Genomic DNA, 18,074 nt, shown 5'->3' on the forward strand with positions numbered 1-18,074 from the left:
TGCAGTTATAGAAGATGCATACATCTCACTTTTCTTTTTCCCTTTTCTATCACTTGTGGTCCAATAAGAAAAATATCATGTAAAGTGAAAAGGGAAAAGTTTTGAGAATCTGTGCTAAGTCATTCTTCTAATCAGATGCAACAATGCATAAAAACAAAAAGCTATGGAACAAGCAAGCTCTCTGATAGGAGAGAGCATTTAAAGAGGCGGTTTCCATTGCTTTGACAATACGAGGTCACCTTTCATATTCCATCTTTCTTTATATGAGACCAAACGCATGAATACAAGGCATCCATTCTCATCAAGATTTTCTACCAGAAACTGCTAACAAAGCAAGTGGAAGAATACATGAAGATCAGCAAGAGGGGAGAAACAAGACACTTCCCATTTGAGATGGGGACTTTGGAGTAAAAGCTTATCTACCATTATTGTTGGACAACACATCTATCACACAAATTCAAGACTCGAGATACATAATTGAACAATGACTAAACCATCACTTTAGTCTCTTGAATTGTATATGTCAGTCATTTTAAGTCTTTACCTCTATTAAAATTCAATTTAGTCCTTAACTTCAATAAATGTCATTCACCTTGTTTTTCAAAAAAAAAAAAAAAATCACCAAAGTGAATGACATTTTTTAAAGTTAACGACTAATGTAAAATTTTAAATAAAGTTGGAGACTAAAAATGATGATGCATACAGATTAGGTGGTGAGGGTTTATTCATTGAACAAATTTCAACTACACACACATGTATTCAAGCAGCAGCAGCAGCTAAATGTACAAGAGTTGTGAAGGATGTGGTGAGAGTGAGCGCTGAAGTGGGTTTGTTGCATAAGCATGTTGCTTATTATGTCTTGCACCAAAACTTCCTTCCTTTGTTGTCTCTGTCTTAAACTCTGTCACCTGAGGGAAGGTGTCAGACCTGCGACGACTATTCGCGTTAGAACTTGTTTTCTCATATGTTGTGAAGGCATCCAAAGCAACTCCTACAGCTTTCTGGCTCTTGCAACCCAACAGCATGCTAGGACGCCGCCTCTGCGTCTCTTTGACAACGACTTTTGGTTTACCATTTGAGGAAACTAAGGATGTCGTAATTGGACTCCTTGTGGTTCCTATTGACCTTTGATCATCATAATCTGACATGGCTGAGTACTCCAAGGCACTGGCAGTGGCCACACTCCATTCTATGCTTACCTCACTCGGTGCATAACAAGTTGTGGGGCTGGCACAGCTAGAAACAACATTGGATGATGATCTACCAAGGAAGAAGGAGTTGGATTTTCCTGTGAGGCTTTCAATCTCAAACAAGTCTGAACTTGCATCACTATCAGCATCATTGTAGTTTCCACCAGAATTTGCTGAGAAGTCAGTTTCTTCAATTTTAGGAGCAGCATCCCAAGAAGAGGAAGAGGTCTTTGCCAACCTTTTATCAAAGCTCAAAGACTTGCTCCTGCTACTCAGTATTGGGGAGCCAAACACTTCCAATGAATTCCTTGACTTCTCTACTTGTTGAAGTTGCATTTTCGCCGGATTATTTCCTGAGCTAGAATTCAAACCTGAGAGTGCTAAACTGTTCTCTTTGCTCAATCCCACCCCTAACTTCTCTGGCCTTTGGAAGTAAACATCTTTGTTAATCGAGATTTCGGCTGCGTGAGGCCTAGTAACTTTAACTGAATGATTAGCCTCTGGATCAGCATTGAACATATTTCTTGAAGTTGTTTTTCCATGACTAGAATTTTTGCTGAAACTGATTTCACCTGCATGGTCACTAATATCAACAGAATTCTTGTCAGAACAATAGCATTTGCAACCAAGACCAGCTAGAAAACTCTTCCTATGCAATTTGCTTTTCATGTTCCTTGAGGAGTTCCTCACAGCACTTTGCAAAAGTGCACTTTGGCTATTCAAGCTTGATTCAGACCTTACACTTGGAGTTCCATTCTGAACTTTGTACTTTCTGGTTACAAGAGCTGTTTGTTCATCTTTCTGGGGCCGGTGCTTGTTTGCATCATTATCAGCAACTCTTGGGGGGCTTCCAATCTCTTCTCCATTGAAGTACTTTTCAGCTTCAAATACTCCAATTTCTCCATCATCTTCCTTCTTTACTCCGAGAGGATCCTTTCTGCTGCTGACATAGCCATGGCCTGACTCTGTCAGGATCTCTTCTTTGTTGTTCAAGTACGAAGAGAAGGACGCGTCGCGAAGGTGGTAATTGTTGTTCTGAGAGTTGAAAGATTGCAACTGATGGATGTTGTTGTTATTTGAAGTGGCTGCTGAGATAACCATAGTGAAAAAGTATCAAAGTACACACAGAAAAGGGCCCAAAAGAACCTGTTTGCACAGAGGCTGATGGAAGATGAGATACAAAAAGAACAAAATGAGATTGAAATTAAAAAACAGTGGTATAGATAAAGATACTAAAACACTTTGAAGTAATAGAACTAGTATTATGACAACTTTTGAGTGCTAAAAGGCCATAATAATAAGCAAAAGTAGCAGCTAGCAAGGTTGAAAGCAAAACTTAGTTATGTGAAGAGAAGGCTAAAACTAGATAGAGGGAAGGAAATGGATGCAGGAGAGAATTTAAAATGAATAGCTGAATAACTGCCTGGCACATTTAAGAGTAGCTCAATAAGTAGGCTAATGGAATAAGCAAAATGTCAAATGGGTAGGGTCATGTGCTTGTGTGTGGCCTAATTGACACTTCATCAATAGTTTTATCACTGATGAAATTTCTTTGAATTCTGATGGATAACAAGTAAAGTATATTAATAACATTCTGCCTAATAACATGCATTAGCACAGACTCTTTTCTTCATGTTAACAATGGTATGTTAGTTATATTGTAAGGCCCTGTGATTTGTCTCCTTCCAGGTGATAGGGTGATAACTACTAGAGAGAAACATGTTTTTATCCTCTTTGATTGTATAATATATATGTAGTCCCATCATTTTAAAAGTATTGCTCTTTTTTCCTTTTCACAAGTGGATCTAACCTAGTGTATTGTCTATTCTAGGTTTAATACACCTTTAACTAAATCAATGTTGAATAATCAAACGAACTATAGTGAGATTTAATTGTGACAAACACTGAAGAGAAAGGGTCTTCCCAGATATGACTTTTGCGATAATACCAATACAAACTCTGCCATATGCTGAAAGATTTAATTGGCCATTTGATACCCTTGTATAAAGGTTTTTACACGATTGATAAATTGAAAATTGTTTGGCATATAAATTTTAAAGTAATTATTATAAAAAATTAATAATCTTTATCTTATATAATAAATGATAGTATGAAAATTCTTTACAATATTACTGCATTTCAATTAAATTCAAAGAGGTTATTAATACTTGAATGCAGTTGATGTAATTAGACTGCTGTTTGGGATATAATGATGCTCTAAAGATATTGATTCCTTGGTTACATTTTATGAAAAGAGTAATGATTATATTTTTTTACAAATCTTCCTGCTATTTTATAAAAATGCATTTAATATCTTAAAAGCACATTTAATATTTAATAATTAAAAAATGATATCTCAATTTAAAGGTAGTCAATCAAATTTTTAAATACAAATTAATTATATTTAATGATTAGAAAATGATATCTCAATTTAAAGGTAGTCAAGTCAAATTTTTAAATACAAATTAATTATAGATAAAATTAATAGTTAATAGATAATTCATAATCACACCTACATCGTGGCAATAAAACATACTTACTATATGTAGGGGATTAAGAGGAGGATGTTATTGGAGGATTTAGAATTATTCTTTAGAAAAAGTAATAATAGAGTAATATTATATCTTACAAAAAAAGGAATCATTAACCTGTCTATTACAATGTCTTGAAAACATAAAGAAACATTCCATATTTGCCATACAAAGCAACAGGAGAATATTGTAAGAAGATTTAGAATTACCAAGGTTCATGCTTGGAATGACAAAACCACAAAAAAACAATTCCACACAAAATACTTGTCTGTTTTTTTTTCCCCAGAGATACGCTGTCCACACAAAATAGACAGTAAAAACAAAACAAGCATTAAGCATATATATTTCTTACCGGTGGCAATAGTTTGCCTACTATATCAACCATATATTTATATATCCAAACCAGACAAAATATTGACAAGATTTCACAATGCTATTATACACCACACTCTAAGCTTAATCCGAACAAATGATAGATAATAAATAGTTTCTGAGGACCCCGGTCACAGTAGCTTTAACAGAGACAACCAATGCAAGGCCCCTTAAGTACCGTGACGCTAAATTTGAACAGGTAATGCTAATCTTATCACAAATTCTTACTACAATTTCTATACGAGAGAGAGGAAGGGAAGAGAGAAAATTATATAACACAATAAGTGATGTGGCATTGAAATAAAGAAAAAATTTAGTGTACACGAATAACTGTAAAATTATGATGTTAGAATAAGGTTATTCAATTTATCAATAGTAAGGGACAAGTCTCTCACGTGATAAATTAAGGTTTGAATTTTTATTATTGATGTTTTAATATTTAACAGTGACTCGAATATGATTGTCTTAAAAAAAATATTTATGGGAACAAAAACAACAACATAATTCAATTTGTACCAATTAATAGCTGGCCTTTAATCAAGTTATGCAAGTGGTTAACCATTCATCACTTAAATGATATTTTCGTTTTGTACAATGAGGACATTCTCGGATTAGACTTTGTGTCATTTAGGATAATTATGTCTTTTGTTTAGTTTAAATTATAGGAAACAATCTTCTGTATATAACTCAAAAGTTTCTTTTTGTTTGTCTTTAGTCATGTATTCTTCTGCATAGCTGTAATACAAACTCTTGAGTTAGTAACTAAAGCCTCCAAAGTTTAGAATTCAAACTCCAAGAATTTTCCTGGGGCGAGACTCCTTTTTAAAAGAACAAATTACAGTAACACTTTCTGATTTTTTTTATTTATCAAATTATACCTAATTCTACTCTTTTTTATTTTCTTACATTAATTCTTCTTTAAGTTTAAAAATATTATGCTAACATTTCCTTATATGTTTGAAAATATTATACTAATACTTCCTCGAATCTTACACTAATACCTCCTATAAGAACAATGAATGTAATGGTTAAAAAAATAGATATTTAGGAGGTATTATTATAATTTACTCTATTAATATGACCAATTACTATCATGTTACTTAAAGTTCTCTTTAAAAACTGTGAAAAAGGTCATTCTTTTTTTAAAAAAAGAAAAAAAATTAATTCTACCGGTCTCCTTAATTATTGGGCTCCTTCCTGGTCTATCAGATTCACTTGTTCTGTCCACTTTTAACATCATAGCTTACCTCACGTTCAGGAATTTGGTTGCAATTAATTTCACACCAACCTTCCATGCTAGTTCTATTGTGTTTTGTAGCATAAAATTGCAAGCAAGCAGGGTCCACATGCACTAGCCTGGCTTGTCCTTGGATTAACGGCACTGTACCTAGTCTAGAGTTGACATATGAGTCATGCTGTCCATTTAGGTAAATATCATTCTCTAAGATAATTAGATTTAGAACCAAGATGTGTATTGGAATGTTTCAGAACTACCTAGGCTTGTCTTGTGGTTATTGCTAGTAGGGCTATGATCCCACCACCGAGTTGGCAATTTAGCACATATAACTTTTATCTTTTAACTCCCGTGGCAACTTATCTGACATTCTCACTGCCACTTAATTTGTACTTTTGTGGTATTTTGACTATTTTCATTTCAATGACATAGCTAAGAAAAGAGCAACAAAGACTCTGGCACCAACAATGCCTAGTGGAGCTTGTCTCTCTCAAAATAAGATTGGTCCGAAATATGCTACTGGTCACCCTCTTAAAATTGTGGAACATTTCTATCGTTATTATTTATGGTAAAGAAAAGGTGGGTGTAAAAATGCCAGTCACCATGTACAGTCCCCTCCACTCCCCTAAAGCCAAAATTATGATTATTTGTCAAAAGGATTAAATCAACATTCATTTCTCTTCCTGCTAAATAAGTGTAGTTCAATAAATAATACACATTAAATTTGTAAGAAAATATCTAGATTTAATTCTTATAAAATATCTCTCTTTTTTTTTAAATTAGTAGAAAGAAAAACAACAGCAAAACAAAAAGAAAAGAAACAAACTCGCCTTATAAAACCAAGCCCCCATTAGTTTGCAGTGAAAAGGAAACTAAAGAAGTAAAATAAACAATAAAATGAAATGAGACTCGTACTTCTACACTTTACTTTAAGTCAAAGATTTATCTCAATTAACTTTCCTTTCATTTTATTTCACTCCATCAAACACTCAATCTTGAACATATTAGTCACATGACCAACCCAAAAGATCAAAATTACAACTAAATCTTGAACGGAATACAAGTCTTATAATTTACCAAAAATACCGAAACTTATGAAAATAATTTAAGTCCCACCGAGAGGCAAAAAAAACTTAAAAAGGCACTAAAATTCTCACAAGAACCTTTAATCAAAGTTAGGTGTAAGCAATAATGGTTATGTTAGTGTAGTAGTCAATTATTAACTTTGGTAAAAATAATTGGTACTTTAAAAAAAAAGAAACTTTCGGACACAATTGAAGTTGATACATTTAACAATTAAATTTAGTCTTAGGGAATTTTAACTAGGAAGAAGAACCATACACTATTGTTGATTACAAAACACAGACAAGTAATCACCAGTTCAGTTGACCAATAGGGAGGTTGTAACTTCAAATTCAGAGAAAACAAGACAACTATTGAAAAATAAGTCACTCTTCGCTTGACTTTTGAACGTAACATCGTATAACAAGAAAATTAAATTATGAAAGAAAAAAAATGCCTAATGCCATAAACCTTAAGCTAAGTGACACAGTTGTGATGTTTTGTTAAGCCAAGTATCCACCCTCGTACCACAGTTGAGATGATTAGTTAAGCCAAAATGCTCATGCAAAGCCATTAAAACTCTACAAGGATAGTGTATAGAAAGGTAATGGCAGTACAAGTTTCAACTTGTCTTTAGTGATTATTGTGTAGATGTGGCATTTGCAACCCAATATTGCTTGACAGCAATTAGTATCTTCTCAGGAACAAGTGGACCGTCCTCATGGTCCACCATTTTAGTATTCCATCTCATTCCTTCAACTAATTTCTTTACCTTAATTAAGACATCGACCTCGTCGCGGATTATTACAGCACCTTCTGGGCGTAAAATCCGGTCCATCTCCAGAAGAATGTCTTCTGTATCACATCTGCATTTAATTATCACACATGATTTGAGGCACAAGAATGAACACAATGTCTGATAACAGGAAACACAAAGAACTTAAACTAAGTGGTTATACTAGTGGTAACAGCTAGATAAATACACATGAACATGTTATAAGCTCCAAACTCAGCTCAAAACAACTGTAGAAGCTGTTAGAGCAATCTCACTGCAAGGTATAGCCACTAGTTGATTCCCCATCGAGAATCATAAAGAGACCAACATGTCATGCAACAATGAAGCCAGGGATTAATGGCAACATACAATTATAATTTAAACACAACATGAGCACTATCAAATTTTCATACAATGATCACATTCACAGCCAAATTTGAAGATACACATATTAAAGGACAGGTAATGATTTTTTAACCATACAGGATGTACAGGCACACATTAGACTCAACAAATGTTGATTGAGCATGGGTGCGTGAGTTGTTGTAAACCCCCCAACACGTCTTCGATTCCCATGGATCAAAAAAAGACTCAACAAACACGACCATTGCAGTGCAGATTTCATTGCCACAAGGGAAGTTGCCCATAAATCATTGTCATAACAGCTAAACTATAATTGAATGCTAAGCAAGCCCAAAAATATTGATTTTTTTTATCCGTAAGAATTAAAGATACGTACCAAGACTTGCACACCTTGCTCAACCAACTGAGCTAGACATCCTTGGTGCCCAAAAATATTGCTTATGAATTGATATTTAATGAATTTACTATAACTGGAAGAAAAATTGAATAACCATTTAACCAAAGGAATACTTACTTATCCTTATAAAGACTAAAGAGACTATCACTATGAATGAGGTCATATGTCCTTGGGTATGTAGAGAAGCCTTCACACCTGGATCATAAATGCACACAAATTAATAAGGAGAAACAAGAGACGAAGAAGTAAGCTGATTATAATAAATTGTATAGCTAGTCACATCACAATTCAATACAAGATATCATAATAATTGGCAGACTACATCTCCAAGTCAAATCATATTTATTGAAATTTGAAAATTTTATTTGACTCGACTATCAGTACAAGATTAGTATAGTTACTACTATTAAAATACATAAGATAAAGACATGCTGGCCATAAATAAAAATAGGAGGAAGAAGTTAGAAAACCATACCAATCATGATAGATGCCAATAAGTCCTCTCTCATATATGACACCCAATGTACTTTTCTCAGCTATAGTAGGCACAACATTCATGACCCATAACTTGGATGATTGAATAGCAGCAGCAAAACTACCCAATCCAGCATTCATATCCATAATGTTGCGATACCTTCCAGTATCCAGCAGTCTGTTAATTTTCTTATAAGCATTTACATGCTTTTTCCACTTTTTGTTATCTTCTTGATATGTCTCAACTGAAACTCCAGGAACAGAGCCACTAGCAATTCTAGGAGGGATGGCATATAGCCTCTCTGGAAATGGCTTATAATCACCAGAAACTTTAGGACTTGGAGTAACGCAGACCTCCATTTTCTTATACCTGTAGCCACAAAAAAAAAAAAACATTCCAGGTCAGTACACCACTTGCTTCTGAACATAAGCATTGGTCAAATTTTCGGATATATAAATTCCAAGCAGAGACATCCATGTGTGAAATTAAAGAAAAGGATTGTTTTGTTAAAATTTCACATGATATATAAAACAATGATAAATAAGAATCATCAAGCATTTTAATAATTACAAATGCAAACATAAAAGAAATAGCAACAGTAGTTACACCATTTTTTTCATTATTCTCCACAACTTCTCTCCTAGCTTTATGCACTCATGTATGTTTGTGCTTATGGTTAGTAAAGAAATACAAGGAATATTAATAACAAGATGTCAGTTGTTTAATACTAAATGAAGGGTCATACCAGACATCATTAGCATCTGTCGATTCACAGAATTTTACACTAGATTCTTCTTGTCTGCTACGACATGATTCAGTGTCTAGAGTTTTTTGCCAAATGGCAATTTCAGAATTCTCAGACTTCTTCTCCCAGCAAAGGAGCTTAGCAGTCTCTTCAATCTTTCTTTGTTCTTCTTCAAGATCCTCCTTAGGTCTCTGCCAGGCTTTGTAATTAATCTTCCAATTGATTGGAGGACCCGAAAGCACCCAATAACCACCAGGTCTTAGAACTCGGTCAACTTCCATCATATACATTCCATCTGCAAATAAATGACCCAAAATGCATTTGTAAATAGCGGTTATAACAAGTTATATAAGGTGCAAAATCTAAGAGCAAGAATGAGCAAATAATCATCGTGCTTCCTTATTTACAGCAAGTACTTCATAGAGAAGATTATAGTAAAAAATGTAAATATCTCACCATTAGCTCCCCAAGGAATCAAGCAGCGAGAGCAATGTGCCATGTCAAAGGCTGCAGATGGATAAGGCAATTTAATGGTTCCCAGAACACCAATGACAGCAGGTACACCCCTTTCAAGAGCAAATTGTACTTGGGCTTCGTGAGAGTCCCTTGGAGCAAATGACATTGCAATAACATTTCTGCTCCAGAGATATGCACCCCAACTGGCAACCTGAGCAAAACAACCTTACATTAAGGGCACAAACCTAAAAGGAATTTGATATAGCCGTAAGAAATTTGCAATGACAAACATACCCCGCAACCAGTGTCCAGTGCTGTCCTAACTGTCCCATCCTTTATAGGTATCACAGAAGCAAGTTGATCAATATATCTGTCTGCACCTTGAGGAAATTGGGTTCCACCACCAGGGAATCTAAACACATTTCCCTCGTATTGGATCCAGTTCTGAATAGCCTTCTCAACTGTAAGACTCTTGTACGGAGCATTTGCATATGGAACATAATCACGGCTCTTTGGCCATGGAAAAGGAGTTACATACCCCTTGGGTGCTGGGATCATACAGTGCAACTTTTCTTCCTCAGGGGGGCAATGCCTCTCGCGATAATTCATATTTTCTCTAGGAAAAGTCATAGCACGCCGTTGATCTTGGCAGGGAGTGTAATCGATGTAACGAGCATCACAAGGTTCAAAAACCTTGGATTTTGACTCAAATTCATCAATTTTGCTAACCTCTCCACCATGGTGAGAATCAAAACTCAAATTGGGAACTACATTACAGTCTGCGCCTTTCTTAGTAATTTCCAATGCTATACTATCTCCCTTTCCAAAACCACTTCTCTGCCATGCACCCAATATATAGAAGAAACAGCACATACCAACTACTATAAAGATCTGCACATGGCTTCTAGTCCTACCATTAGCTGAACTTGGTTTTGCCATCTAGAACCTGAGAAATACCAGTTCCTAATTCTTATTAAAAATTACATGAATGATAACTCGCATGATCAACAAAGCAAGATCCAAGACAAAAAAAATCTTTAATCAAAGCAAGATTGACAACAATTAGCAAGTTTCAATCGACATCATGAGGCAATTATTGTCTGTAACATATTGTAAAAGTTAGTGGATGCAAAAGGAACTTCAGATCTTCCCAACAGCATGAAACTTGAGCTCGCTCCATTGGAAACACATGTTTCTCACGGCAACCACATGGTTAAGGAGAGAGATTTATGCATTTGTGTACTGCCAAACATTAAAAGACAAAACAAAAACATGAAACACACTTATGAACTAACAAAAAAACTAGGTGAATCATATGGGATCCAGCTTGAGGCATATGCGATGCAAGATGCACACGCAAACGAATTCAGAGTTATGAATGAAGAATACCCACGGAAACTTTTTTTTATGGGCAAATATTAATTGTTAGTATGTGTTAGCGGGATGATTCAAACTAACGACCTCAGCCCTTTCCCTTGTCCCTTGTCCCTTGACAACTAGATCAGCCTTATATCTCCTAATACCCACGAAACCTTACTAGAAAAATTTACATGGGGGCACAACATGGATATTAAAAAACCAAACTTTGAAAACACCCAGAAGAAAAAATAACAAAATAAAGCAAGAAAAATATGAAAACAGAAAAAAAAAAAAAAGAGAGAAGAAATTAAAATGAGGGAAATATCTTACCAATCATATGAAGCTAGAGGGAACAATGGCTATGAAGATCTGGGATTCCTAAGAGAAACTAATTAAGAGAGAGAGAGAATCAGAGAGGATTTTATGAAAAAAAAAAATTGGCACCAAAGAATGATTATCCCTGCTGCATGGGCAGTGTGTGGGACGTACTAATAAAAAATCTGTATATAAACCCTATATTATCTGCTTCTATCAGCATCCACCATGTTCACATGAACGAACAACAGCAGCATAATAATAAAAGACAAAAGAAAAAGGAGAAAGAAAATAAAAGAAGAAAAAGGGGAATGAAAAAAAAAAACTCTATGGATTATTATTATGCGTCGCGCTGAGAAGCGTGTTACGCAGTGTTTTTTTTTTTTTCCCCGTTATTTAGCGAGTGTGGGGAATTTGAGGTGACTGGGCTATGTATGGATTCCTCCATACACGTCTCTCCCTCTCTCTCTCTCTCTATTTTTTTTTTCTCTTTAGAAAAAACAATTTGGTATTTTAATTACTTATTTAAATTTAATCACTCGTATTTAGTGTGTATTTAATTAAGTTTATTTTTAACAAAAACGAACGAACATATTTTAAAAAAATTATTTCTTCGAAAATAAAATTGAGCATTTACTACTCTAATTAAGTTTTTTTTTATACTCATAAGCAATTTCTTGTTTAAAATATATATATATATATATATATATATATATATATATATATATATATATGTATGTATATATGAAATCAGATTAATGTATTTGATTACTTAATATTTTTATTAAAAATTTAATTCAAAATTTAATCAATCAATTTTATAGTTTTAGTATTTGGAGAATAAGATATATTAAATATTATATATATACACACATAAATATTGGTATTTACTTATATTTTAAAAATTATATAATATTGTTTATTTTTTAAAAATAAATTATATGTTAAAATGAAGTTAATTCACGAAATATAAATTAAATTATGTAAAATCGATCAAATTAATTTAATTTAATTTTTTGTTACTGCAATATTAATTTAGTTTACTTAATGTTTATGAATTTTTGTTGATAAATATAACTATTGTTAGTTTTTATATTTATTATTATAAAAAGATTTTCAAACTCCGCGTTCGCCTTGGTTCCAAACGGTGAACAGAAGGGTCCCACGCGCCAATAAAAATCGTATGATATCATCTTTCATTCAATGTTCATGAAGATGTGATCAAGCCATCATTCATTTGATGAAGATAGTAATGACCTAATGTTCATCGTGGCGCGTGAATCTCACCTCCTCTCCCACTGGCTATCATCATAGTCTTCAAATTAATCATGCTTCCCACTTTCTAAGCACCCTCTCGCTATCATTTTAGTTAAGAATAATGTCATTGATTAACACATATATTTTGGTTTTCTTAAAACATTATATTATTTGATAAAACTTCCTAGTATTGATCTAATAAATTAATTTACATTCCTTTTTATTTATTGAAGTAAAAAAAAATTATAATTTTTTTTACATATTTACCATTCACATAAAAAATATCAATTAGAAAATACTAATGAATCCTTAAATCTAAGAGTTTCATCTATTCTCCTCTCAACATTTTTATCGATTGTTAGAAGATGTTGAGAGGACATAAAAGCTAGTCTAAGACTAAAAGAAGATTCTAAAAGTTATTGAGAACTTCAAAATTAAATTGTGTTGTTATTCTCATAAATTCTTAGGGAATAGTCGATCTTGATCCATTATTAGCTAGTAATATTGAATTTTGTGAGTTTGTTTGATCCTTGATTTATTAGTCAAGTGTGACTGATCAATGTATAACTATTGAAGACCTTCCTATTATATAAATACTTAAAGTTGTCATTCTCACCTCTTCTTCTTTTTTATTCTCTCTTCAATCAATCACGTAAATCTTATAACTAAAAAAATAATTAAAAATATATATTAAAAAATCCTTCTCTAATAAAAATGAGTAGCAAAATTCTAATGTCGTAACATCCTTGCACAAAAGGACTACTAAGTTTACTGGATTTTAAGTTCATTTCTCTCTTTCGGCTAAATAACTTAACCATTCTCTTCACTAGTCAGGTTTTACTTTTTACTATAGCTTCTCTGTTTCAACTCTATGAAGACCACACCAATTCTAGATATAGAAATCGGTGTCGTTATGTGTTTTATGGTATCATTCAGTCAGTGAATTTGGTGAAATGGCTATATTTGTTGTTTATACTCCAGAAAATAAAATAAAAATTGAAAGATCGTTAAAACGAGGAACTTCTGGTGAAACTTAAAACAATGATCTCATACAAGTTACAATTAAAAAAGAATGTAAAGGCAGCAAGTAAAATTATCGACCAAGATTTATCGTTGCATTAGAAGTCGGAACACAAGCACAAATTATCGTGATTTAAAAAACAACTATCTTTTTTTTTATCAATTTTAAAAAATTGAAATAATTATAGTTTTAAAATATATCAATTTAAATAAGTACATAATATTGCCTATATAAATAATTTTTTTATAATAACACTATTATGTCGGTGTCTCCGTTAGCAACACACAGGATTATTTTAATTATGGTTTTTTAAATAAAAAAATGAAAGAGTAAGGATTCTTCATTGATAGCCTCGTATAAACCAAAGTACATATATAACCTATGTTCATGAATATCTTCGATCTGAATTGGCCACCGACAGGACAAAAACATGGTATTAGTTTCTTGGTATTTTAAAACTAAACTAATCTTTTTTAACTACTAATATGATAGTAACATCATAATGAACGGATGAAACTTCAAATAATAAATAACAAGTGCACAGATCGCATTGACCATTGCAAAATTAAGAACACAGATTTTTTGTTGTGCCCATGCCTATCCTTGCCGTCCCGTCTTTTCGTCCTTCTAGCTACCTATTTATTGTATTTTATTATTCTGTATTTTGTTTAATATTTCCTGTCATATTTTATTTTCTTGATCACTACTATTCACATAAATGTCACTCACAACTTTGAACAACATTAAAGTGGGATTTTCTTTTGTTTGTTTGCATGTGTGTGTGGATAAAAGTGTATATTTAATATGGGTTGAATAATGTTAGATTTCAAGATTTAGATCTAATCAAAGTCACATATCTAAGTATTTTAAATATTTTTTTATTTGTCAGAAATTAATCTCATTTACAGTACAATAAAAATTAAACATAATTTTTTTAACTAAATAAATCATTTTTACTATTTAAGTGAAATATGTACTTACACCCATTCTTGAACCTTTTGGGTTAAATATATCTTGAATATGATGATTGATTTGATCAAGCCAAATCGCACCAGATTCCAAATTTTTACTATGATAAACAAAATGAAACAAGTGGAAAAGATATAGGATGGGGGTATGATTATCTAGCATAGTAGAATAGAACTTTAACTAACCCCATAAATGGAAATTGCAGGCTAACCTAACTTAGAGAAGCTCAACCATAATGATTCAAATGGAACCGTCATTTGATACTGTACAACATTTGTCAATGGAATGATGAGACAAGAAGCTGAAAAAAAAAAATAGGTTAGCCTGCAATTTCATTTTATGGGTTAGCTATCGAAAAACAAATTATTATTATTATTATACCCAAAAAAAAATCAAGATTTCGCTCAAACTGTCTCCACCACACAACGAAATCCTGCTTACTTTTGTTATTATCCAAAACATTCTTCATAATTCGTGCGAAATATAATCTACGCTAAATAAAATTTAATACAAAATCTAGATAAATAAAATCCATGGAAACATATTGGACGATGGAAATTGGGTTATGCAGCTCGTTATTTTCACCGTGCTGCTTATGATACATATTGATTGAATGATTACATGTTTTAAAGATTTGATCCCATAAATTAATACTTCAACATTTTTCTTTTAATTAGGTGCATTTAACCTAAGGAGACACGTTTAATACGGGATACATTTTTTCATAACCTAGTAGTGTTTAATTTCTATAGTAAAAAAAAAGTTTAATGTCTAAATATTTAGATTGTCATTCAATTACAAAATTTATATATTTTAAATTACTTTAAGATAATTATTTTAAAAATTAACATTAGTGCATATTCTTTTTTCTCCATTTTGATATCTAACTTTAAATAAATAATATTTTTTTAAAATGTTTTCTATTTATACGTAAAATCAAAACTAATTTTTATTTTAAATAATAATAACTTTAACGATTTCATAGTAATAAGAAACACACAATTAGTTTTACACAACCTTAATTATTGTAACAATTATTATAATAATACATAATTAATTTTACATAAGTTTATACTAACTTAAAAATATGAGAAAAATACACTCACATTCTTTGTGTGTTTTTTTTTCAAATTGCACTCAACATCCCTCATTTTTTACATCCTACAAAAAGATCTTTAATTATTTAGCTTACATTACACGCAGACTCTCTCTTTCCTAAATACCGGTTAATAATTTAATAGAAAATGGGCACATGTTGATCACATGACTTTTAATGAAAATTTATGTCTAAAATATCCTCATTTTCTTTCTCTTAACTGCATAAAAGACATGACACCATTTTTAATCTGGAAATATTTCAACATGTGCTTCTTCTTCTTCTTAGTTCAATTTGTGTGTGTGTGTGTTGAGTAGTTTGGTTGTTGCGTTTTTGTTAGACGTGTTCCTAGTCATTACCTATTGACTGAATATGGACATTTGCTTCAAATTTTAGTGTTTTGTTCATACATTTGTGTTTTTAATTCCTTTCTTTGAAACATTTATTTTTTATGGTTAGATATTTGATAAAATGTTTCAATCAAGAGTTACTTTTTCTTCAAGTGCTAGCAACAATGAAGTAAGAGTCAAATATTAAAGGAAAATTGTTGTTGTCTTGAGAAATGTCCATTCACATGGTTAGTTGTTAACTTGTTATTGAGTATTTGATAAAGATGTTAAGATAATTTCCTTTACTCACATATTTCAATTAACGTTAGTTAACAATAATAGAAGAGATGTGAGAGTAATGTAAACAAAAGAGGGGTATCAGATACAATTTGAGAAAAAACACACGAGATGCAAGTATAACAAAGATGTTAGGATAATTTCATCAGTTCACATAGTTCAATTAACGTTATTTAATGACATTAACAAAAGAAGGGGTAAAAATAATGTAAACAAAACAGGGGTATCGAGTACAATTTGAAAAAAATACAGAAAATGCAAGTATAACAAAGATGTTTGGACAATTTTATTTGCTCACATATTTTAATTGACGTTAATTAATCATATTAAAAGAAAAAGAATAAAAATAATATAAAAAAAGAAATAATATTAGATACAATTTAAGAAAAACATAAAGTGAATATTAAAAGAAAAAGAATAAAAATAATATAAAAAAGGAAATAGTATTAGATACAATTTAAGAAAAACATAGAGTAAATATTAAAAGAAAAATAATAAAAATAATATAAAAAAGGAAATAATATTAGATATAAGAAAAACATAGAGTGAAATACGAATATAATTTACCCTAAAAATATATGTGTATTGTGTATACATAAAAAGTTCCGATTAGGGATGGGGTTAGGACCTCTACCCGTCCTCCTCTATATTCGTTCCTGGCAAGAATCATAATTTTTAAAAATTACAATTCTTGAGAATCATGAAATATACCCTTTATTAAAATAATTTCATTAAATATGTTTTTCTCAAATTTTATTACAAATGACCCTTACCTAATTTAATTACAAGATTAAAAAATTATATATTAAAAATATTTGTAAAAGCAAATTGAACAAAACTAATTCAAAATGTTTTTTCTACAAATATTAATTATTTAATTTCATTATGGTGCTGTTTTACTTGATTGAATTATTATTGTGGCTTACTATCATATTAGATGTTGAATTATAATATCATTCAAAATATATTTATCATGTTAAAATTTAGCTAGTATATTAAACGTGTGTAATACTTGAGCATAATTAGATAATATTATACTACCATGTTATAATAAACATAGTGAAGAGAAGACGTGGTGGTGTGATTTAATCTGATTTACAGAGGAGAGGTCATCAGTGCTACTGTATTTGCTCTCACTCACCTCACCCCTGGAGAATTTCCACGACTGTTTGTTTTAAGTACCATGTAAATACAACATAATACGATGGCAGAAAATATTTTCATGGGGTATATGAAAGATTACACAAATGTTACTTTATCATTTTCGGATTTATATTAGAGTAAGTAAGAAAAAAAATGAAATTATTTTGTTTTGAAACTAATAATTCTTCCTCCTGTCGTTCCGAAAAACAACAATTAAAAAACTTGTGACATTTTTCTAGGGACTATTTTGGGGATTCCATATGCTCAACCTCAACCTTCTCAGTATCACTCCCATGAAATTTTGGGCCTTTCTCTACGTAAGATGGAAGTCCAATATCAACACTTTTAACTAAGCGGACTTAATTTGATCTAGTAAAAATTTGTTGATTAACCGGTTTTTCAAATTATTGTGTCACGAAGAGTTTTTTTTTTCTTCCTGAAAATAAAAGTATTCTTATAGTGGAAAGTTGTAAGACTATTCTTGGAAGTATAGAGAATTAAAGATTATTAAAATAAATTTTATCTCTTATAATAACATATTTTTTATATGCACCCTAGAGAATTGAACTCTTCTTGTTAACATATTTAAAGAATCTAGTTTTCTAGTATATGTGTCAACCTTGTTTGTAGTTAAGAAAATCTAAGGCCGATAGCAAGTATGTAATGTGTAATTGTGTATAACATCAAT

General features: G+C 31.6%; 2 protein-coding genes across 2 annotated transcripts; both read right to left on the reverse strand.

Annotated features, from left to right (window-relative positions):
- Positions 1-220: 220 nt before the first annotated feature.
- LOC100783459 (protein PHYTOCHROME KINASE SUBSTRATE 2) lies at positions 221-2,741 on the reverse strand. Its single transcript, XM_003520027.5, has one exon. It carries the CDS (start codon positions 2,289-2,291, stop codon positions 777-779), a length of 1,515 nt encoding a protein of 504 aa, XP_003520075.1. The 5' UTR covers positions 2,292-2,741; the 3' UTR covers positions 221-776.
- A 4,022-nt stretch (positions 2,742-6,763) lies between these two features.
- On the reverse strand, positions 6,764-11,747 carry LOC100778611 (probable methyltransferase PMT2). Its single transcript, XM_003518677.5, has 7 exons — positions 11,290-11,747; positions 9,895-10,546; positions 9,601-9,811; positions 9,145-9,439; positions 8,400-8,768; positions 8,042-8,119; positions 6,764-7,255 (listed from the first exon to the last, which is right to left on the reverse strand). Exons 2-7 carry the CDS (start codon positions 10,537-10,539, stop codon positions 7,030-7,032), a joined length of 1,824 nt encoding a protein of 607 aa, XP_003518725.1. The 5' UTR covers positions 10,540-10,546; positions 11,290-11,747; the 3' UTR covers positions 6,764-7,029.
- Positions 11,748-18,074: the final 6,327 nt, after the last annotated feature.

The sequence above is a fragment of the Glycine max genome, chromosome 2 (genome assembly GCF_000004515.6).
Source record: "Glycine max cultivar Williams 82 chromosome 2, Glycine_max_v4.0, whole genome shotgun sequence".
Taxonomy (NCBI): domain Eukaryota; kingdom Viridiplantae; phylum Streptophyta; class Magnoliopsida; order Fabales; family Fabaceae; genus Glycine; species Glycine max.

What these genes read in the sequence shown, in the direction of transcription:
- LOC100778611 (XM_003518677.5), bottom strand. Translation starts at nt 10,539, where the DNA reads ATGGCAAAACCAAGTTCAGCTAATGGTAGGACTAGAAGCCATGTGCAG. An exon ending in CACTGGACACTGGTTGCGGG is followed by an intron (nt 9,812 to 9,894) that starts GTATGTTTGTCA and finishes TGTTTTGCTCAG; the next exon opens with GTTGCCAGTTGGGGTGCATA. An exon ending in GATTCCTTGGGGAGCTAATG is followed by an intron (nt 9,440 to 9,600) that starts GTGAGATATTTA and finishes ATTTATTTGCAG; the next exon opens with ATGGAATGTATATGATGGAA.
- LOC100783459 (XM_003520027.5), bottom strand. Translation starts at nt 2,291, where the DNA reads ATGGTTATCTCAGCAGCCACTTCAAATAACAACAACATCCATCAGTTG.